The 24114-nt window shown below is 45.1% G+C and overlaps 2 protein-coding genes across 7 annotated transcripts in view; one reads left to right on the top strand and one right to left on the bottom strand.

The window, feature by feature from the left end:
* The window catches only part of TEX11 (testis expressed 11), a 319132-nt gene extending 314604 nt beyond the window's left edge, over positions 1 to 4528 (top strand). Inside the window, exons 28-29 of the mRNA XM_072744060.1 lie at positions 3506 to 3670; positions 4273 to 4528. Coding sequence (XP_072600161.1) covers positions 3506 to 3670; positions 4273 to 4344 — 237 coding nt within the window. The 3' untranslated portion in view covers positions 4345 to 4528. The remainder of the gene's footprint in view (positions 1 to 3505; positions 3671 to 4272) is intronic.
* Positions 4529 to 22383: 17855 nt separating this feature from the next.
* The window catches only part of DLG3 (discs large MAGUK scaffold protein 3), a 53808-nt gene continuing 52077 nt past the window's right edge, over positions 22384 to 24114 (bottom strand). For 5 of the 6 annotated variants that reach the window (XM_025982916.2, XM_025982917.2, XM_025982918.2 and 2 more), the window contains one exon: positions 23052 to 23492. In XM_025982916.2, the coding sequence (XP_025838701.1) occupies positions 23386 to 23492 (107 nt within the window). In that variant the 3' untranslated portion in view covers positions 23052 to 23385. Of the gene's footprint in view, positions 23493 to 24114 lie in introns of all 6 variants that reach the window. The other variant, XM_025982921.2, reaches the window with a different exon arrangement.

The raw sequence follows: 24114 nt of genomic DNA, 5'->3' as shown, positions 1-24114 counted from the left end.
ACCTAGGCCAGTCTGTGTCACTTTGGGGTGAGTACTGCACTGATGCATTACTTTGTTAAAGATTGATTCTCCCAAGCAATGCTGGACATGAGGGCAGCTAATACAAAGGAAAATAAAACTCCTGTGGTGTTTCCTAGTTCATTGAATGGCACCATCATTCTTCCAGTTGCTCAAGCCAGACATCTAAGAATCATCCCCCATTTCTAGTATATAACGAAATCCTGTCAATTCTGATTCCTAAATATCTCAGATTCATTCACCTCTTCCCATCTTCCACCATCACCAAACTAGTTCAAGTTATCATCTTTACCTCAGCTACTGCAGGAAACATTAAGCTGGTCTCCTTTCATTCATCTCTTGCTTTCTTACATACTTTTCTCCATCCAGTGACCAGAATGATGTTTTAAATTTTCAAAACTGTAACCCCACTTAATCTTCTGTAGTTTCCCATTGCTCTTAAAGACCAAAATTCCAGGGGCATCTGGATGGCTCAGTGGTTGAACATCTGCCTTTGGCTCAGGTCGTGATGCCAGGGTCCTGGGATTGAGTCCCGCTTCCCGTGGGGAGCCTGCTTCTCCCTCTATCTATGTCTCCACCTCTCTCTGTGTGTCTCTCATGAATAAATACATAAAATCTTTTTTAAAAAAAGACCAAAATTTTGAATGTGGCCTACAAGGCTCTGCTTCCCTGTCTGTTCTTATCTCGATCCATTCTTTCCCTCACTCTCTGCCTTGTTAGCCACACTGTATTCAGCAGTGTTATGAGTTACCATTACCAACTGCTAGACAAACCTAATGGCTTCTTTCTTTACCCTGGCCTTCATTATTGACCACTGCTTCTTCACTGAAATTCTTTGTCCTTTATTTTCACACTGCTCTTCTGTGTTATCTTTTCACTCATACCACCCAACTGTGAACATTTCCATTATTCTCCACTCTTCTGTTCTCTATAATTCTGTCTTTCAAGTGAATTGATACATTTCAAGTATTACCTAAGTTCCAGTCCATTTCTGCAACAGCCTACCTATCTTCCAAATGATCTACATACCCTGGATGAAGCACAGTCACATGACTTCTTTTCTTTAAAACTTTCTAAAATACTTAATGAACTAATGTGCATCAAACTGCTCCAAGAGGATATATGTAGAATGCAGCATGTCCGAGACATATTTGACTAAAGAACCCTGTTGTTACTGACCATCTGTTTTTCATGACACTAATGTTCTGAGGAAAAGCACTTAGGAAATACTTAGGTAGACCTATCCTACATTTCTGGTCCTATTTCCCACTAATTTCCCTACATAAACTGCCTGCTTAGGCCAAACAAGTATTAGCCCCCACTCCAATCCCCCAAGACATGCACAACCTCAAGCACAGTCAAGGTCTTTATTTGTTCTGTTCTGCCCACATGGAATCCCTTCTCTCTCTCTCTCTCTGTCTCTCTCTCTCTGTCTCTCTCTCTCTGTCTCTCTCTCTCTCTCTATATATATATATATATATGAAGATTTATATATATATAAAATTTGTATTGAGATATAATTCATATAGCATAAAACCCACAATTTTAAAGTCTACAGTTCAGTGGTTCTTAGTATGATTTCTCTCTGCCCTTGTCCTTGACAAGCACCAATCTGCTTCTCTTGCTTTTGCCTTCTGTGGAGATTTCATATACTCTCTGTATATCTGAATCCTACTCATTTACCCTAAGGCCATGTTTGTTTGTTCAGTCATTTGTTCATCCATTTGGTTGAAATCACAACACTGTCAGACACTGTGCCAAGCTGTGACTATACAAAGATAGATGCCATGGTACCTTCAAGGAACTCCCTGCCCTAGTGGAGGAGACAGACAATACGATATTATAAAGTGCTGTGGTAGTGCTATGAACAAAGGGCCATAGGAACAAAGTGGTGTGGATAATAAATGGTGGAGGGGGGCAGGGAATGTCTCATGGAGGAGGGAGACTTTGGTTGTTGATTCATTTGCTCATTCATTCATTCATTCATGCATTGATGACATAAATTCAACCATTTGGCAGAGGAGATAAACATGTAAACACTGTCAAAGCAATGTGATAGAAGTTGTATTAGAGGAACATAAAGCTTGCTATGGGAGCAGAGAGAAAGGAGTACCTAACTCTGCTTGTGAATTTGAAGAAAATGTAGATGTTTACCAAGTAGACAGGGACAGGGATGGCATTTCAAGCAGAGACTAGACTTCCTCTGACTGCACCAGTCTAATGCTCATTTTTTAAAAACTGAATTAGAGTACCTAATGCCTCTGTTACTCTGACTAGCCCTTAATCACATACCTTGTGTGGTCCTCTTTGTACATTGGATGCCTTGTCTCCCCAAAGGCAACTACGTCTCCTTTAGTATAAGAGCTTTGTCCCTCTTAGCACCCTCATTCTCAGAGTGTTTAATGCAGTGATTTCCATAGACCCAAATGAGTAAAAGAATTTCAGCTGAGATGTCATTGACACTCCCAAGAAACTGCAGCCCAAGTCTTCTATCACATTTCCCCCTTCTGGGGCCTGTTGTATAGATGAAGGGCTTTAACCTGGATTGAGCACATGAATGCTGCCTTTGTGGTCCATCTCCTATATAAGAACTTGGAAAGTAGCTCCTCAGACTAATCCCTTTCGTTATTGCAAAATCTTATGATCAGCCATGTTAAATACTATGCTTAGGTGAAGGGACCATCTTAGAAAAGGGCCCTTTTGTTCATAGCTAAGTACAAATTGTCAACACAAAAGACTAATATTTTGTTTAAATTACAATTGGTTGACTTTAAATAAAACCAATTACCCTCCAAAATCAGTTTTCGCCTTAAAAGCAAAAACTGAGATTTCCCGGAGAAGGAATTCTGCCTCAAGACTGTAACATTAAAATCCTGCCGGAGTCTCCAGGCTGCTGGCTTGCCCTACAGATTTCAGACTCAAGGTTACAACATCAACTCTTACCTGAATATACAGCCTGCTGGCCTCCCCTACAGATTTCCAACTTGCCAGCCCCCACAATTGTGTGAGTCAATTCCTTAAAATAATGATATATGTAACACCTAAAGATGAATATAATTTATATTCTAAATACACACTGATTGAGGTCAAGGAAATGAACAGATTCAATAAAAACTACTTCTTGACAAGCTTCTCTGAGAAGTAGAGATAGATACTGGGGAGATAATTGACTGAGGACAGCACTAAGGGGAGCCCCAAACATGATACAGGGTTTTATCCTATGTCAGGGAGACCAATACTCAGTCCAGGCAGGCCTCAGTGCTTTTTCAGTTTAAATATCACTTCATGAGGTCTTGCTCTGGAGCATTCTACAGCTGACAAACCTTCAAGATGCTCTCCTCCTACTCTCAAGGAGTTCTGGCTCCTTCCCTGGTGTTAGCAGAGTACCCATTGTTTGTTTAATAATAATGGGACACAGCAGTAATATAGTCAGTGCTACAAGGACTGTGACAGTAATAACTGTAAACCCACTGTTCTTGGATTTCAGAAAGGCTACCCAGAAACAGAGATTCTCTGGCTGATGATCAAGTCCTGGAATACTGGAATATTTATGTATGGCAGGAACAAGTATGTATCTGCAGAAAAATGGTGTGGCCTAGCATTGCATTTTCTTGACCGCCTTGGCTCCCTCAAGAGAAGCTATGAAACTCAGGTAAGGAAGGGAAAGGGCTACAGGTGGATGGTATGACACGGAGGGGAAGAGAGGTTCTATCTGGGCAACCAGTTATAACTCAGTCCTTCCTTCCTTGGCTGGAAAATGATTCTGATCATTGTTCCTCTCAGTGATTCCATAGAATCACAAGACTTAGAGGACTGTATACAGTAATGCCCTAGAGTGAAAACTAGGAAGGATGGTGAACAGGGGGGAGCCTAGGAATATCAAATGGAATCTAAGAAGAATGCCAAGATAGAGCTCTGGAAAGATGCATCACTATCAATGCCAGTGCAAGTAGGGAAGGACTAGATACTGTGCAAACAGTGACTATGAAGGTATTTTCTCCAGGAAGTAGTCTGAGTTGCAGACTTCTGGGCCACTGGCTAACCAGGAGATGCTTATTGGGGGCGGGGGGGGAGTCTTGCCACCAAATAAGAGCAAAGGATATTTTACGTTTTAAGCTCCTGCTCCCTTATAATAGCTGCCTGTCCTAGTAAATGGACCTAGTGCAATTGAGGGTCCCTCTTCCTTAAGAATCTGGGATACTGTGCCACATTTCCTTTTTTATCAAGAAATCTATTTGCTGTTCTCTTTCCCAGATGAATATTCTGTATAGTGAGCTGGTGGAAGCATTAGATAGAAAGAAGGGTTTACTTTTTAATGAAGAGTGAGAAGTGCTGGAACATGGAATATGAGCAAGCAAGCTGACAACAGCCTGCAAAGGATGCATGGTCCGGAGACACTGAATATTTAAATTCTTGCCAGACTTCCTCCTTAGCTTTTGTTTGTTTTCTCAGGCTCCATTTTCATGTTGTTTAAATGACACTTTCTAAAATTAAAGCGTTTTGACTTTTACTGCGGTGACCAGCTCATTTCTGGGGGACAAATAAATTTTCCAAGGTGCTAAGGATGTTATATATTGAAAGAGCCCACATGAGAGCAATATGACTCATGCCCCGTGTGAACAGAAGGAAATGTTCATCCGAGTCCAACACAGGTTGCATTTCATTCCAGAAGTGCTCAAATTCCCACTACCTGAAGATAACAGAACCATGGATTCTTCATCAGAGGGTGGACCTGAGTCACTATTGGGCCCAGAGTTGATCAGACTCATAAACTGGCTTGATGACCTCACTTGATGAGAATGGGTTGTCCAGTCTCTGTCAGAGCATATCCTATGATAGAGAACTCGCAAGATAGCTCAATCCATCTTTTTTGCCCTCTGGTAAAAAGCCCTTCCTCAAACTGAACAGAAATTTGTCTCCCTGTAGTAATCTGCTCTCCCTGTCCCAGATGCCCTGTGGAGAACTGAAGACAGAAGTCAGGCTCCTTCCCATCCTCCTGGCTTTTTCTTCTGGTCGGACATCCCTAGACCCCTCAGCTGTTCCTCATCTGATACAGGCCCCTCACCCTCCAGGAGCCAATTCCCATGTTCCAGTGAGGTCTGATCCATGTAGAGGTCAGCAACCTCATTCTGGCTAGACTTACAGTAGTGTACTATGAGATCACCTTGGCTTTCCTCCCCCAGTTGATTTGTATTAACATTGTTTAAGTTTTGATTTCGAAATAGTTTCAACTTACAGAAAAGAGGCAGATAAGCACAAAGAACTGCGTACATCCTTCACCCAGCTTCCCTGTGTCAACATTTCACCACATCGCTTTATCATTCTCTTTGTGTTTCTTTCTAAACCATTTGAGATTAATTTACAGACCTCTTGCTCTGTTGCCCCTTAATACCTCAGTGTATTTCCTAGAAACAAGGATATTTTCCTATAGGACCATAGCTGAACCGTCAAAATTAGGAAATTAACAATGATGCAATTCTACCATCTAATCTACAGACCCCAGTCAGATCTCACCGACTGTCCTAATACAGCCCTTCCTAAATTCAGAATCCTAAATTGCATTGAGTTGTCTCATCTCCTACAAACAGAAATAGTTTCTCATTCTCTCCTTCTCTCTCATGACCTTGACATTTCTGAAGAGCACAAGCTAATTACTTTGTAGCATGAACCTCAGCTCTGGTTTGTTTCTAATGATTAGATTCAGCCTGTGCATTTTTGGAAGGTCTGCAACAAAATTGTTGTTTTTCTTGACGCATTGTACCAACAGGCACACAATGTCAATTTGCCCCTTACTGGTTAAGGTTAAGGTGGCAACCTTAGTAATTAATAAGTAATTCTGAAATACATTGTGGAAGATAATTTGAGGCTGGATTTTCTTTCCTCATTAAACTTTTAAACCTCATAAACCTTCTAAACTTCTAAACCTCATTAAACTTCCTAGTTGTAGCACCCGTTGATGAGTCTTGCCTGAATCCATTTTTTACCATGATGATTGCTAAATGTTGATTTTTTAAATTTCCATCATTCCCACTTCATTTATTAATTGGTGGTTGTTAGGTGGAACATTTTCTTCTCCCCCACTTATTGTTCATATTTTTAAATGTTTTTTAAGCTTTTATTTATTTATTTATGATAGACACAGGGAGAGAGGCAGAGACCTAGGCAGCGGGAGAAGCAGGCTCCCTGCAGGGAACCCTATGTGGGACTTGATCCTGGATCATCTTGAGCCAAAGGCAGATGCTCAACCGCTGAGCCACCCAGGCATCCCCTTTTTAAATGTCTTAACACAGACTGATAGATTTCTATTTTATTCAAAAAAATATAATCCACTGTATCATTTTTTAAGAAACATTATTTTCTGTCAGCCTTAATTCCATTTTGTTTGCCTTTGTGGAAGAGCAACTTAAGACCACTCCGTGATTGTTCCTACCCATTCAGTGGCCTGAGGAGTGGGAGCTGTGAACCAGCCTGCAGTAGGCAACTTCTGAATAAGCACAGAGGGCATCTGCATGTCTTCAGACCAGTCTGCGACTTCAGGCTGTGAAGTTCCTGTGAATTCAGGAACTAGAACCATCCATTCACCTTGAAATTCCTGTATAGCCTTTTCAGTGGTGGCCTGTTCTTCCTTTTCAATCTCTTCAAGATCTCTGTAGAGGTAGAGATCAGGCCTGACCTCCCATAGGTGTTCACAGGAGATGGTGCCATGCATGCACAGAACTTCTGTATCATTATTTTGCTGCTCAAAGCTGGCTCCTATGACCTTTTGACATGTCCTCACCATTTTTTGAGCACTTCCTCGAGATCAAAAATTGCATATTCTACTAAGCTAGCCAGGCGCCCCCCCCCCCCCCGCAGGAGCTAGGAGATAACTGTGCATCTGTGTATATACACATACACATATATGTGCATATCTATAGATACATAGATATAGATAGAGTTGACCCTGGATAGAGGGTGTCAATCCCTGAGCAAAAACCCACATACAATTTTTTGACTCCTTAAAATTTCACTACTATGTGTATATGTATGTATACACACACACATGTAAAACAGAGTTAATACTGGGTGCCTGGGTGGCTCAGTCGGTTAAGCAGCTACTTCTTGGTTTCAGCGTGGATGGTGATCTCGAGGTCCTGGGAATGAGCCCTGCTTCATATTCTCTCTCCCTCTGCCCCTCCCACTCATGCACATGCTATCTCACTCAAATAAATAAATAAATCTTTTTTAAAAAACCTGAATTCATACTGATACCTCCATGTATCAATCCAACACCAGAGAATTTGTCCTAGCCTTCTTTCCCTTCCATATTTGCAACTCTCTCTTCCAACATTAAGAAGTCTGGCTCCTGTGAACCTCAAATATCCACTTATGTGCTCAATCTCCCTGTTTGAGAACACACTCCCAGCTATGTGGCTGTCTCCAGTCCTAACCCTCCAGGCCTGACCATGAGGGCTGCCCCTTTGACAAGCCCTGGAAAACACACCAACCAAGCCACTGGCTAAGCCCACCACCTAGCTAGCAAGGGCATTGAGTTCCTAGCTGAGTCCCTGCCAAGGGGGAAGGTCAAGGGACTGTGGTCAAGGGACCACAGTTTGTATTTAAGCAGGCATTTCATATTATTGACTTACTGGTTACTCTCCCTCGCCTTTACCTTAGCTTATTCCTACTTAGCTTTGAGAAGTCAGCTCAAGTGTCAGTTCCTCAGAGAAACCTTCCCTGACCAGGCCAGGTTCCTTTCTTGTATGCTCTCCTAGCGCTCGTTTTTATTTTATTTTATTTGAGAGAAAGAGTGAGCATGAGAAAGAGCATGAGCAGGGGGGAAGGGGCAGAGGGAGAAGCAGGCTCCCCGCTGAGCTGAGCAGGGAGCCCAATATGGAGCTCGATCCCGGGACCCTGGGTTCATGACCTGAACTGAATGGCAGACGCTTAACCAACTGAGCCACCCAGGCGCCCCTAGCACTTGATTTTATTCATCACAGTTTGTCAATATATATTTGTGGACTAAATTTGATTAATAACTGTCTCTTCCGATAGTGTTTAAGTTCCAGAAAGGCAGACAGTGTCCTGGTTTTCCTCACCACTGTATATTCCCAACACAGTACCTGGCACTTTCAGTAGACAGTTGTTGAAAGAATGAATGAAAACTTTTTTCATACCTTCCTGCCATTAATTAATGTCTTGCTGTACTTCCAAGTTTTTTCATCTGAGTGCATTCATCTATTAAATTTCTCTTGCCAGTTCTTTTTGGGTAGAGTCTATCTGTATTATGTCATTATCCCTCTCAGACTTACCTTATCTGAATATTTGGTCAGCATGCCATCTAATGTGTTTATCCAAGTAAATGATAAAACATCCTGAATAGGAGAGGGTGGAGACAAAGCTTGGTAACAGGCCTTGCAGTCTTACCTCCAAGTTTATTCATTCACGCAACAAATACTTTCTGAGCACTTTCTACCATGTATGTACTGGGCACTACAATAGGTGCTGGGGATAAAGTGAACAAGATAAAGGGCAAAGTCTATTGTGATGAGCTTACCTCACATTACAGTGGGGGTGACAGATAGCAAACTAGTGTATAAATAACATTGATCCACTAATTAGCAGACTTTAGGATGACCATTCACCCATTCAATAACTGTACTGTCTACGGTTCCCAAACTTTTTCACGAGGATATCAAGAGTGACTTTGTCCATCAGTGCCTTACTGGAATCCAGATACACTACATCTACAATTTCCCCTGCTTTACTCATTTATTTACATTACTAAGCTCACTTCCTAGTCTGTCCTGAGCTATCCTTAAATAAAGGGCTTTCTAAACCTTTTGTGATCACCTGCTCCCTTCTAGGTGGCATGCAAGCCATCCCTTCCCATAATGTATTCTAGAAACTTGCCTGTGATTAAGATGAAACCTGTCTAAAGCTCGTGATGCCTACTATCTTACCTTTAAAAAGGAGTATATGTCCTTTTCTAGGTGTCCAGAATATTTCGTATTCCCCCTTGGCTCCACAAAGGTTACAACATGTCCTCTACAGGTTCCTCTCAACATCCTGAAATATAGTTTGTCTGGGTCAAGGGACTCAAAATCATTTAAAGCACCTTGATGCTTTTTTAGAACTTGTGCAGTTACTCTGATACTTCCCTCTGAGTAATGTCTGCTTGACTCTTTCCAAGTTAATGGACAGAGTTTGTAGGGTAGAGCAGACCCAAAGCAAAGTAGGAGTTGAAGAGGTCTTCTTTATCTTTGTTGTCTGTTCATTTCATTTTTGATTTTATACCTTGTGGCACTACTGAAATTCCTTCTGCATGTGCCTGTAATTTTAAAAACTAATTTTAGTTAAAACATATTATCTGCCCCAACTTGCAGACTTCAAAGGCCTTCTTCACTTGCGTTTTGATGCAAACAAAAGTGAAAACAGCCTCTTTTCTTACTCCTAGAATTAGTTCATTTTGGGTCAGGCTTTCCCGATAGGATTTTGGCAGTTCTGTGTTACTCTTTCATATTCAGCATTGGTTAGATGCCCTTCTTTCCATCTTTGTCATGGCTCATCATCAAAGATCAAAGAATTCTCTGTGCATTTACATCATTTTCTTTAGATACCTTTCCTTTTATTTCCTCATTAAAATATTTCACAATTACTTGGTCAGAATTTAGTTTCTAAGAGCCTCTCACCCTTTTAGAAGGATAGCCAAACAGAAGTGCCAGAAAACTAACAAGTAATGCATACCTGCTAGATGCTAAGCACTTCACATGTGCTATCTCACCTAATTGTCATAGCAAGCCCAGGAAGTAGGCAGTGGCCTTCTATTATTGTGCCTTCCTTCTCTCTTTCTCCCTCCCTCCCTTGTCATTTCTGCAGAAAACTGAAGCTCAGAAAGTTTAAGTAACTTAACCAAGGTCACACAGCTGGAAGAAGGCAGAATTGTGATTTACAGGTAGATCTATTTGGACCACTGCTTTTTCTTTGCCCTCGTGCTACCTTTCTTTTCTCTAAGCCCTTTGAGGTCTGCCTTTTTAAGTTCTAGGGCAAAATGCCTTGCTGTGTCCAGCTTATGCTCTGGCAAACTCAGCTTTTTAGGTTGCCGTTCAAATTTCCACTTCACCAATCAGTTCTTCATTACTGGTTAGATTGGGACCTGAAGAACAAACAATCCCTCTTGATTTCTTTACTTTCAGAGGGGTAGTATTGTCAGCAAGACAAGCAGATAATTTCTAAATGTTCTGCCTTTAGGCAAATGAAACTTATGACAACTCTGGACAAAGTCCCTCATTGCTGCGAGACCTTGCCCTGTGCCATTTTTGTGCTCTGCACCAAGAATACATCATCAACTTCCCCCATTCTGTAGGCTGCCGTGTGATGTATTTACACTGTAAATACACCTGTTCTCTTCTTTTAACATCAACAAAACTCTGTTGCAGGTGCTGTCCTCATGTTTGTGGATTTCTATGAAGATAGCACTATGTCACCTCCCATCCTCAAGGCCATCCTTCTTCTTTCTTTAAAGAAAAGATTTAGGGACGCCTGAGTGGCTCAGTGGTTGAGTGTCTGCCTTCGGCTCAGGGCATGATTCTGGGATCCGGGATCGAGTTCCACGTCGGGCTCCTTGCAGGGAGACTGCTTCTCCCTCTGCCTGTGTCTCTGCTTCTGTGTATCTCATGAATAAATGAATAAAATCTTTTAAAAGATAATGAAGACTTGAATGGGAACAATGGCTGCAAAAACAGTGATGGTGAATGTGAGGACTACTACAGGTGCATACTCTGAGACAATGCTGAGGTTTCAGTTCTGGGTGGGAGAATGTTTTAACAGCATCAGATAGGGCAGGCAGGTTGATGAGTAAATAAAAGATTTATTTATTTTAGAGAGAGAGAGTGGGGGGAGGGGCAGGAGGAGAGGGAGGGAGAGAGAATCCCAAGCAGACTCCCTACAGAGCACAGAGTCTGATACAAGGCTAAATCCTATGACCCTAAGATCAGGGTCTGAGCTGAAACCAAGAGTCAAATGCTCACTGACTGAGCCACCAGGCACCCCAAGGCCATCGCTCTTCATAAGAATGTGCTCCTCCTGGTGCCAAATTCCAGTTGTAAGTTTCATTCCTCCAAGTCTTAATGAGTTAAAATTCCAACTTTCCTTCATAATGTTAGGTTGAGCCATATGAAGTTGCCATTTTTATAGGTGGTAGAATATTGGCAATTTCATATCACTCAAGCCAACATATATGCTGTACATTGATGCAGAAATACCTTAAGCCATAAGTTTGGTCTATGGCTCTTTTCACAGATGGACTCTTCTGTGACTGAATGGGCACCTCTTACAGTAGTGTTCTTGTACTTGATATCATCCATAGTAATTGATTTTATAATACTATCAGGACATTTTTCTGCTTTCCCCTCCATTTTCTTTTTTTTAATAATAAATTTATTTTGTATTGGTGTTCAATTTGCCAACATACAGAATAACACCCAGTGCTCATCCCATCAAGTGCCCCCCTCAGTGCCCGCCACCCAGTCACCCCCACCCCCTGCCCTCCTCCCCTTCCACCACCCTTAGTTCGTTTCCCAGAGTTAGGAGTCTTCCATGTTCTGTCTCCCTTTCTGATATTTCCTACCCATTTCTTCTCCCTTCCCCTCTATTCCCTTTCACTATTATTTATATTCCCCAAATGAATGAGACCATATAATGTTTGTCCTTCTCTGATTGACTTACTTCACTCAGCATAATACCCTCCAGGTCCATCCACGTTGAAGCAAATGGTGGGTATTTGTCATTTCTAATGGCTGAGTAATGTTCCATTGTATACATAAACCACATCTTCTTTATCCATTCATCTTTCGATGGACACCGAGGCTCCTTCCACAGTTTGACTATTGTGGACATTGCTGCTAGAAACATCGGGGTGCAGGTGTCCCGGCGTTTCACTGCATCTGTATCTTTGGGGTAAATCCCCAGCAGTCCAATTGCTGGGTCGTAGGGCAGAACTATTTTTAACTCTTTGAGGAACCTCCACACAGTTCTCCAGAGTGGCTGCACCAGTTCACATTCCCACCAACAGTGTAAGAGGCTTCCCTTTTCTCTGCATCCTCCTAACGTGTAGTTTCCTGCCTTGTTAATGTTCCCCATTCCGACTGGTGTGAGGTGGTATCTCATTATGGTTTTGATTTGTATTTCCCTGATGGCAAGTGGTGCAGAGTATTTTCTCATGTGCGTGTTGGCCATGTCTATGTCTTTTTTTTTTTTTTATGATAGTCACAGACAGAGAGAGAAAGGCAGAGACACAGGCAGAGGGAGAAGCAGGCTCCATGCACCGGGAGCCCGATGTGGGATTCGATCCCGGGTCTCCAGGATCGTGCCCTGGGCCAAAGGCAGGCGCCAAACCGTTGCGCCACCCAGGGATCCCATGTCCATGTCTTCCTCTGTGAGATTTCTCTTCATGTCTTTTGCCCATTTCATGTTTGGATTGTTTGTTTCTTTGCTGTTGAGCTTAATAACTTCTTTATAGATCTTGGAAACTAGCCCTTTATCTGATAGGTCATTTGCAAATATCTTCTCCCATTCTGTAGGTTGTCTTTTAGTTTTGTTGACTGTATCCTTTGCTGTGCAAAAGCTTCTTATCTTGATGAGGTCCCAATAGTTCATTTTTGCTTTTGTTTCTTTTGCCTTCGTGGATGTATCTTGCAAGAAGTTGCTGTGGCCAAGTTCAAAAAGGGTGTTGCCCGTGTTCTCCTCTAGGATTTTTATGGAATCTTGTCTCACATTTAGATCTTTCATCCATTTTGAGTTTATCTTTGTGTATGGTGAAAGAGAGTGGTCTAGTTTCATTCTTCTGCATGTGGATGTCCAATTTTCCCAGCACCATTTATTGAAGAGACTGTCTTTCTTCCAGTGGATAGTCTTTCCTCCTTTGTCGAATATTAGTTGACCATAAAGTTGAGGGTCCACTTCTGGATTCTCTATTCTGTTCTTTCCCCTCCATTTTTGATTTCAAGTTCTCTTGAGCAGATCACAAGGCTCTGGGTAAACATATTTTTTAGTTATCGTAGAGAACTCTGTCCATAGCCAAGAGCCCAACAATCTAGTATTTTAAACTCTGGTCCAGACAAATCTTATTCTAAAATCCCATCTCTACAGGCCGCCATTTCCTCTTCCACATATTCTTTTCTATTCCAAAGTACCAGTTTTCTTTTGTAAGAAGAAAACACCACATGGTCCCCCAAGTCCTTGAATTTTCTGCCCATAGCTACATAGTCCTTGAAGATGATGTCCATGTCTCCTTTGGTGGATGGGCTCCTCACCCTTATGGGGCGGGGGGATACCTGTTAGATTAAGAGGTGGAGGAAGGTCAGGGGTGCCTGGTTGGCTCAGTTGGGAGAACATGCAACTCTTGATCTCAGGGTTGTGAGTTAGAGCACCATGCTGGGTGTAGAGATTAAATAAAATATTTAAAAAATAAGAAGTGGAGACAGGTGGAAATGGGCAGCATTTGTTTGATGTGATGGCTTTCCCAAGCTCTCTGTTAAGCTGCAATGAGAATACATGATCAAAGAAAATCTTCCTATGGCCCCTCCATATTGTCAATGGGGAAGCCACATATTCATCTGTTTGTTCATTTATTCATTTAGCTTTTCATTCATTCATCTGTCTAACCAAGCAATGACTATTTGTGGTCTGGACCCAGATCTTGTCCTCGCTGAGCTTATAGTCTAGTAAAGGAAGAGGTTAAAATTGCAATTACTGTCTTAGAGTTATTACACTTTTAAAGGTAGAATACCAGTGTTATGAAAGTGAGGGTAAACTGCTGAGATTCCAAAGGAGGGGATGAAAAAGAACTTTGTGGAGAAGGTTGAACTGGACTTTAAAGATGCATAGGATTTGGACATAAGGAATGAGGGGAAAGGTATTTCTGGCCATAAAAAAGAAAGAAAAATGACAGTATGACAAAAGCACGTAGTCTTTCATCCAAGGAGCAGTGAATGGTTCTGTTTCTTTGCAGCGTAGAGTGCTTAAAGGGGAATGGTGGGGAAAAGCTAGGTTGGAGCCAGATTAGGGAGGATCTCAAATGTCTGGGTAAAGAGTTTGGTCTTTATTCTGTAAGCCACTGAAGGAATCTGAGCTGGGGAGTTATAGGGTCAGAGACAGTTCTAGTAATATTAATTTAGGCAACAGTAGGTACATTGGGTTGGAGAGGGAAGAATCTAGAGGAAGGAAGACTAATATGGAGGCCATTGTCATCTCCCTATTTCATCCTTTTATAAAGCCACATATTTTCATTAACAGCACTCATCAGTTTATAAATATATATGTATGTAGGTAATTATTTGTTTAATGTCTATCTCCTTGACAGTGAGCTCTCTAAGGGCAGAGACTTATCCGTTTTGGTCACTACTGTACCCTCAGGGCTTGATACACAGAATTATGTGTTTATTGAATGAAAATAATGAAGAATTGATGGGGTGCCTGGGTGGCTCAGTAGTTGAGCATCTGCCTTTGGCTTAGGTCGTGGGTCCTGGGATGGAGCCCCGCATCGGGCTCCCCGTGGGGAGCCTGCTTCTCCCTCTGCCTATGTCTCTGTGTGTCTCTCATGAACAAATAAATAAAATCTTTTAAAAGATAATGAAGACTTGAATGGAAACAATGGCTGCAAAAACAGTGATGGTGAATGTGAGGACTACTACAGGTGCATACTCTGAGACGATGCTGAGGTTTCAGTTCTGGGTGGGAGAATGTTTTAACAGCGTCAGATAGGGCAGGCAGGTTGATGAGTATGAGGCCCGTGGAGGTAGGAGATCTGGTAGCTTAGAAGCCATACTGACTTTTGAGAGCACGGTTCCAATGGCATGGTGAGGGCAAAAGGCAGACTGCAGAAACAAACCTCGATGGGAGGTGGTGCGAGCTAGATGAAGCAGTGTAGCAGAGCAGCACGCACCCCAGAACCAAGTCGCTTGGGTTCAAATCCTTGCTCTTTGAAGCACTTACTAGCTGTATGACCTCTGGCAAATTGCTCACCCTCTCCACGCCCCAGTTTCTTCACCTGTAAAATGTCTGTAACAATAGTCACTGAGTTTTTGGGAGGAGCAGAGTAGTAAATGAATGTGCAAAATTCTTAGAGTGAAGCTGGGTATGTAATAAGTGCTTTTGAATGTTTGCAACTCTTCGACGCTTGCCCTGCGGTAGGTAACATATTCCCTGGCACCTGCTAAGTCTGGACTCCCTCTGGTCGTCCTCTCGTGCTCCAGGAGATCTGTATTAACAGCCTCCTGGAAAGGTTTCCTGCTTATTCTGGGGCAGCTCCAGTGATGGCAGTTCTTAACTTCTTTTTGTTTTACATTCTTCTGCTCCTTGTAGTCTTGACTGTGGTCTTTATTCCCCTCTACCTTCCCTACTGTTTGTCATTTCTTCTCCAGAATTATCCAGTTCACTTCTGATGGTGTGGACCCTGGTAGCACCCTTGTTTCCTCCTTTGACATTCCTCTACTTAACAGCAGGGTGATTGATCATTTGAGAATCTTTGAACCTTTACCTCCTGGCTTTTCCTCTTTCTTTCTTTCTTTCTTTCTTTCTTTCTTTCTTTCTTTCTTCTTTCTTTCTTTTTTCTTTCTTTCTTTCTTTCTTTTTTCTTTCTTTCTTTCTTTCTTTCTTTTTCTTTCTTTCTTTCTCTTTCTTTCTTTTCTTCTTTCTTTTCTTTCTCTCCCTCCTTCTTTCTTTTCTTTCTTTCTCTCTTTATTTTTTTTTGTATTTTTCCCCTCAGTCTACCTAGGAATACCTTATCATCTCTGATAAACCAAAAGAGAGAGGTTGTTTGCAAACCTTTCTACTTCTTCAAGAAGAGTCAAAAGTCGAAAAGCTTGCGTTTAGTGGTACAAACACAAAGCCCACTGAATTGCTCCGACTGCAAGACATAGCTGGTCTGTCATTGCTGGCAGGCCACTGGGATGGTCTCCATTCCTCCTGGTTGGAGTTCTACTGCCCTTGCACGCAGCCACCCACACCCCCCCCCCTCATGCTCATCTTAGATAGCCATCACCAGGAAATCCCTCTGGGAACTGCTACCTGCCACAGTGGGGCACCTGAAGCCTCCTTACGAGGGCATTGGGCAGCTCGTTTGGCATACCATTCTCCTCTTTCCCTAGCACCATTTCTTTGCCCAGCTGTAAGTAATCAGAATCTGCACCATGCTTTGTGACATTCCCCCCCCACCACCTTTTTTTAAGCTGTCCCGGAATCCTACCCCTCTTCCCAGCTGGGAAAAGGACATTTCCCCTGTTCTAGTCCACCCATCTTTTCTGGGTCCTTTACTCTCTCACAGCAGGCATCTGGCCTCTCTGTGTGTGTGTAATGTTTAATAGTGTAGAAACCTAATGTGCTCAGGTGCCATGATCTTTGGCAGCTCTATTTAAACCTCCGTCATCTGCATCAGTGTTCCTTCAGGTTTTTTGAACTGAAAAGTCGCAAAAGGCATGGACTTTCTCTTTGTGGATTTGTAGTGCACGTCCTTTAGAATTCTCTTTTATCACCACTGATAGGAGAGGCCTTAGAGCTCATCTGTGCAACTTCCTCATGTTTTAGATTTAGAAAGTGAGGTCCAGAAAGAGGAAGTTCACCCCGCAATCATTTACTGAGCATCTGGCACATATTAGCTGCTGCGATGGAAGCAAAGATATCAGATATCAGCCTTCCAGAAGATATAATGGACAGCTAGCTACCATGTAAGGAAGAACAGGGTAAGTCCCATGGAACCTGCAAGAGTAGTGCGAAGGATAGCAAGGGGAAAGCTCTGTCTGGAGTGACCGGTGACATCATCATGGAAAATGGCATTTGAGCCAGAGCCTAAAGGTTTCATAGACGTGGGGATTAGAAACACTCCAGACAGAGGCCCAGCTCACAGGTAAAAAGGCAAATGGTCTAGGCTGGTTGGTACAGAAACCCCAGGACATAATCCCAGATGAGCAGATTGGGGCGGTGGAGGATGGTAAATACTTCCTTCTACTGCATCCCACACCCCCTCCTCCACCAGTCTGATCCTACTAATCTTGCAGATCTCAACCTGAACGTCACCTCCTCCAAGAAGCCTTCCCGAGGCACCTTCTCTCAGGCAGGTCCCCACACTAGATTTATCCTCTGTTGCTATATCCTACAGATGCCCTTCATAGCATTCAGCCTAATGTGTAATGATATACTCAGTCACTGACTTGTTTGCTGCCCTCCTCCTACTAGACTAAAGCTCTTGGGAACAGGGACCATGTTCTTCGACTTGCCATTGTGTTTTCAGCATTGCATACAGGGCCTATCACTAAGTGCTCACCAAGCTGTGGCTCTTGCTATCACGGGGATAGGGACAGTGATGATGGAAACAAAGGACCAAACGGAACAGATACCTTAAAGAATTGACAGGTTCTGGTAAGAGGTTGGATATGATGACCAAAGGAGATAGATCAAGTCTGGGGCCCAGGTGCCTAGGAGAAGGGTGGCACTTCGGAGGTGGGAAGAGAATGAGTGAAGAAGTCCAGGAAGAAGTGAAGTGGTCCAGAGAGAAATGACCTCAATGGTGAGAGCAGAGACATGGCACTTTCATCCGTCCACCAGGTCAAGGCTCTGAACCTCATGCTGGGGAGGTTGTGGCTGAACTTGAGAGCTTTCTGCTGCTCAACAAGCATTCTGAATGAGTGCATAGTCAGGAAGTGGTGGCAGAGCAGGGGGACTGTTTAACTCTTGGTGAGAAGTCAGCAGAGCGAAAAGCAGGAGAAGGGGCTAAAGGAGAGGAAATGGTTGGAGACGAAAAGGAGTCCTAATGGCACAAGATCCCAGAGGAAGCTGTGGGCACTTCAGAATGGAAGCTCTCTGTAAAACACAACAGAAAAGTCCTATTCAGCACGGGTGTGGGCCTCGTGGAATCTCTCCTCAGCAGGGCCGAGCCCAAGACTAGTGCATCCCTCCTTTTGCACCTCACACCTGCTGCATGACAAATACTGTGCTGCAGGCACGATGAATGGGGCTGTTTGTGCTCTTGAAGAGGAGTCGAGGGCAGGAAGACAGAAGGAGATAAGGACAAGAAAATGTTCCGAGTGTGGCAAAGTGAGAGGCGACCCAGGGGCTCCCACTTGGGAGCATAAGTAGTGCAGCCCAAACAGCCTGTGTCTGACTCGGTTCTACTGCTTAAGAGCTGTGCGCCTGCCTTTTGTGCCTGGGTCTCCTCACCTGGGAAAGTACGTAATGTGAGCATCTACCTCGTAGGGCTGTTTGGTGCACTAAGTAAAAGGGGTAAAGCCCTTAGCACACTGCCCCTCACGTAGGGAGTACGAAATCAACCTCGGCTGTTACAATGACCAAAGGTCTTGCATGGGGTCTCTCGGCGCAAAGGAGGGGACAGTGAGGTCGACCTAAGAGGTGGAAGGGAAGAGGAGGTACTTCAGGAAAGGCAGCGTGGTTGGGGAGGGGGATCTCTTGAACTGAGTGTTAAAAATATTAAGGGGAGTTTTCCAGGTAAGCAAAATGGGGCAACAGCACTGGGCAGAAAGAGAAGTCTGAGCAAAAACACGGGGCTGGGGACACCTGGGTGGCTCAGCAGTTGAGCGTCTGCTTTCAGCTCAGGTCGTGATCCCGGGGTCCTGGGATCGAGTCCTGCATCAGGCTCCCCACAGGGCACCTGCTTTTCCCTCTGCCTATGTCTCTGCCTCTCTCTGTGTGTCTCTCATGAATAAATAAAATCTTATAAAAACAAAAACATTGGGCCATGGTGTTCAGGGCTGGGATGGATGGACGCAGCAAAAGATGAGGTAGGAGAGAAAGGCCAAGGCCTGGCAGTAGAGGGGCTTGTGGTAAGGAGCTTGAACCACTCCCTGTGGGTACCAGGACCCCAAGGGAGCAGGGAGCATAAATGGCCAGTTCTGTGGGCTAGTGGTGGAAGGCTGTGGAGACAGGAAGGCCAGTCAGGAGAACACCCTCTGGCACATGCCCGGGAGCAGACAGGGCTGAAGGCTGGTCCTCAAACTACCTGCTTCCCAGTCCTTCCAAGTCCACTGGAAGCTTCCAGTTGGGGCACAGTGGCGGGGTGAGGACAGGACACACAGGTAGTTCATTTGTCCTGATGTGAGAGGCCCCAGCAGGTGTCACGTGGTGACAGTGGGCACGGCTCTGTGGAGGCAAATCCGTTGGTCTTCACTGCAAAAGCATCTCCTCTCTTCTCTGACGGAGCGCACAGGACCAAGGCCCTGTTCACGGGGGGGGGGGGGGGGGGGGGAACGGAGCCAAGGCACACTGGGGCCAGGTCTGTTCTCTCTTCTAGGTGATGGGGGACAGGCTTTCCCACGTGTGGAGTTTGTTTTTGTTTTTTTTCCCACGTGTGGAATTTGACCCTCGGGAAGTTATTTGTGTGGTGGCAAAGTGTCAGCCAAGGAACAGACTGCCCTGATAGGAGGATCAGTGGGACTGAGGCCATGAACTCCTAGGCCAGAGCGGGCATGAAGGGCGGGACCTGGGAATGCTGAGGCCGATGGGAATGCTGAGGCCGAACAGACCGTGCGTGCGGGCTGGGACAGCCTGGTGTGCTCCTCCCCAACTTGGACGCTCACTGTTTGGATTGGATTGCCCTGAGACAGCTAGCGGCTCTGTCAGCACCCACTCGTCTCATTGCCACAAGGGTTTCCCACGCCTCGGGCTTCCAGGGCTTGGCAGCGGGCAAGCAAGCACTGGCCCTACGGAAAGGGCTCTACTGTCCTTTAGCACCCGCCTTTCTGCTCAAGGCTGGTGTCCTTTCACAGTCTCATCCTGTTGTACTTGACCCTTGATCTCCAGACTCCCCCCCCCAACCCCACCGCCTCTGCCTCCTTCTCAGCTCGGTCCTGGAGCACGACTTCCACACGTGTTTCAGATAAAGATTTGGCCTTGTTAGGAAATGGCCTTCAGAGTAGGCCGGCAATTCAGATCCGAACAAATCTTTTTCGTCATTGTATCACCCTAGGAATGTTTTCATTTCAGGTCTGTCAGAGAAGAAATCGAGACATGCTTAGCAAGCCGACTCGTCAGCGGCAGGACCTGGGGGATATCCTGGCATTGCCTCGAGGAGATGAAGAGATGGGGCTCTAGCAATCTGGCCACCACAGAGTTTAGGGTCGGGTCGTGCCTACCTCGGGGGTTTCTGAGTTGCTCAGTATCTTCCCCCTGGGGCTGAGTTTTCTTTGGCTGAGCTTCCCTAGGAGGAACAGCAGCTGCCGAGACAGACTGAGCCTCAACAGAGTGGGGTGACAGGGCCTTGGCACCTGGGAGCTGGATTCCCTTAAGCCCTCCAGGAGCACTTTGGGGACTCCTTTTTATCAGGCTATGATTCTAGCAAATGAGAGGACATGTCAAAGGAAGCCCCCTGCAAACTGTAAAGCGCCACAAACAGGTAAGGAGTCTCCTTCCTGTGGCTCAGTGCGCACACGTCAGGGCTTCTCTTTCGATCAGTCATGTCTCTTGACCATGATCATGGACGGGGGTGGCTCCTCAGGCTATTGCACAGAAGTCGCTTTGCCATCGGCCGTGTTCCACGTCCCTGCTCTCAGTGCTCCTCCTCTCTCTTCAGGGGGCCTGCCACCTGCTCTGCCAACTAGGACCTACCCTGGACCCGTCTCTCCCATTTTCCCGAGCTCAGTGCTTTCTGGAAAGCCCGGGAGCTGGCAGGCCAAGCTTGTCCATGCCATATTTGTTACTCAGCTCCTTACTGCTAGTTTGGCCCCTGCTTTTTCTAGCAAACGTCTTTGCTGCAGCAAGCATTGCCCATCTTGGCAACCTTTTGGGAAAATGTCGGCATCTTGCTACCAAGAATATGGACATGCCTCACACCTCGTCAGTTCTGGGGGACAGGGTTTGGGGCCACAGCAGAAGACCAAGCATATAGCCCCCACGAAGGAACTGGTACAAACATAGTAGTCTAGAACCATCCAGAGGAATACCTGACTCAGTCAGCTGATGGTCACAAAATCCGGAGTCTCCTGAAGATTTTATTTTTGAGAGAGAGCGTGTGTGCATGACTGCAAGTGGGGGTGTGGTGGGGAGTAAGGCAGAGGGGCAGACGGAGAGACAAGCAGACCCCACACTGAGCCCCATGTGGGACCCGACCTCACGACCCATGAAACCCTGACCGGAGCCGAAATCAAAAGTCGGATGCTTAACTGAGCCACCCCAGCACCCCTGAGTAGAGAGCCTTTTGGGCCCCAAAGGTTTGAGACTTCTTCCTATGGCTGTGCTGCCACCCTCCCTTCTCAACTCCTTCAAGAAGGTCTCTGAGCCACAGTTCATTGCAACTATCATTTATTAAAAAATATATGTCTCCTTGGAAGGAACACTGGTAAACCAACTAGTGTCATGCTTACTTTGAATCTTGATTTCCTTCCCTGGGAGGGGCAGAGGGTTGAGCATCATTCAGAAGATACATCACTTAACATCAGAGAAGTCACCATTCCCGGCTCACCCCCCTCCTCACCAGAATCACCATTGGCCATCGCTTCATCACTCATTGCCTTCAATCCAGTGTACTGCCCAGGTGAAGCTGCTGCTCTTTCTTTACCCTCATTCTGGACCCCACACTGTACAGTTAGCCTCATTATGCTGGTAGGAGAACTGTTAACACATTTCCTAAATGTGGCTGGTGGCACTCGAAGAGTTTTCGACATGGTGTTTGCACTGCTCACAACACTGCGGACTAGGGAGCAACGGACTGGATCCCAAGGCCAAGCACATGCATGTTCTCCCCAGTGTCCCACCCAGCGAGTGGGTAAAGGAGGCTTGGTGGCATCCAGGGAGTGTGGCAGGGTGGGCCCGAGCCACAGCTGCTGCCTGCACTTGCATGGTCAGAGAAAACCTCCCTTGACCGTAGTCACAGCTTTCTGACTCTGGGAAAAAAAAAAACCCACGGCTTCCCGTCTTACCAGCAAGGGAATCTTAGTTCTATGGGGTCACACAGAAGGCCTGAAAATCTGCTTTCTGCCTGAAGAAACAGTCAGCTACCAGCTGTTGGTGCATGTGCTGGGGTAGGGCATATGGAGCAGCTGCAAAAAAAAAACCCAGATCCAACTTCTCATTACATGGCTGGCCAAGCCCAGGGCCGTCCTGCTGTCCGAGCGTGGACAGCAAGTGACTCCCTGTCACCGTTGGGGGGGTCCCACCAAGGAGCCTGGGGGAGTCCAGCACATTCCCTGCACGAGTAAAGGGATGTGCTCCCACCCAGAGCCCTGGCTCCCCCCTCTGCTGCCTGGACAGCCATGCCTGCTCACCTCCTTTCACAAGGCCCGGCTCCTCCACAATGTCAATAAGCCTTTACAACACTGTCAATTGGAGTCTACGCATTCACTTAAATAGTAAAAGTAAAATTTGGAATAATGAAAAGGCTGACACGGTAGCACAACATGGTTTTGGTTTAACAGCAGCTTAAAAATGAACAAAAAGGAAACCTCTCATGCAGACACATCAGGTGGCATAGAACAATAGGCAATTTAATCTGGAGCACTGTTAGCCATTCTCTTGCTTTCTGCACACGGACTGACTCCATCTCCGGGGCAGCAGCTGTTTCAGGGTCAAGTGTCCACCCCTCTCACCCGAGGAAAGGCCCTCTGGCTGACCCCGCCGAGAGAAAAGCCCAGCTTTCAAGAGAATGACCGAATGTGAGTGCCCCTGGTACAGCACTTACTACCACTTTTGATACCTCCCCAACCAGTTGGGATATAAGATGCCATCTGATTGGAATATGAAAATTAAAGCATTTCTCTAATAACACAGTACCATTGATGAAGTCTCCATAAATTTTCTAGTCTGAGTGTGTGTGAATATATATATATTATATGAGAGTGTATAATATATATATATAATAATTTCTATATATTTTATATAAATTACATATATATATCTATCTATAAATAAGATACTTTCTGTCACCATACGTTGCACCGTTCAGCACTGCATGATGGCAGCACAAGAGGCCAAAATGCCCGGGGGCATCTCAGCACGCGGCACACTGAGCTCGCTTCACAAGCCGTGCAGCTGTCCGGAGCCTGGCTTTCCAGCAGTCCTCCTCTCTTCTCGTCACTTCTGCTTGGTTTTTATGAAAACAATGACTCTGATGGATTTGCACCTGTGCTAGCGCTTGGGAAAGGTCCATGCAGGAATGGGCACAGTCACATGATGAGTGAGATGGCATCATCCCAAAAAATAAACTAAAACAAAATGAAGATTTAAAAAAACAGAACAGGACTAGAAAACTCAATTTTTGGGACATATCTAAAAAAGGGGACAAGAACAGTAGTCATTTGTTCTCCTGGTGGGGACAGGACTGAAGAGGGAGGAGGGAAGAGGGACTTGATGTCTTCTGTTCACAAGAGAGTGCTTGGTGGGGATTCTTCAGAGTTTTTCAGGGGATGGGACCCAAATGTAGTGCCCAGACTGGTCCTCGATGATTTGTTTGATCTTGTTGTAAATCTCTTCCAGTGAGTCACCCTGTACAATGGCTAAAGTGGAGAGGAAAATGGAATTGTTAGTGTGCTCCACAGCACCCCGAACCCAGCAATCTAGCCTGCCCCATCACCCTACAGCTCAGCCTGGCCGAGATGCCCACGTGGTTTCACCAGCCTGTGAGCCCAGGGCCAGGAGGGAAAAGGGCAGGTGCTGGAAGCCCACAGCTCAAGGTCACCTCACTGAGACGGTGAGACTCTAAGTGGCAACGAGCAAGAAAATGTATTGTTCAAACAACGTTTACTGAGCGCCCCTTAAATGCCAGGCTTTGCAGCTCCCATTGCTCTTGGCAGCCATGAAGCCAGCAGCTGGTCACTGTAAATGGCCTCTGTAGAAGATCTGGAAAATCCCAGTTATCCAGAGAACCAAAAAAACCATTTCTAGCAAGAGGCAGTGCTCCTGGGGTCATGACTTCTGCTATACATCAGAGGTTGGCCCAGCAAACAAGGACATAGATGTTAACAGTAAATGGAGCTCTAAAACCCAGGGTCTGAGAGTGTGGCTACGAATTCTTCCCCCGCTTTACCCAGCAGCACTACCAGCTGGGGTTTACTCAGTACTAACCTGCACATAAATGTCATTGTACTTTTTTTTTCAATTTTTTCCTTTAAATTCTAG

This window comes from Vulpes vulpes, chromosome X, assembly GCF_048418805.1.
Source record: "Vulpes vulpes isolate BD-2025 chromosome X, VulVul3, whole genome shotgun sequence".
Taxonomy (NCBI): Eukaryota; Metazoa; Chordata; class Mammalia; order Carnivora; family Canidae; genus Vulpes; species Vulpes vulpes.
Note: the sequence above shows the minus strand (reverse complement) of the source record. Positions and strands in the feature narration are given on the sequence as shown.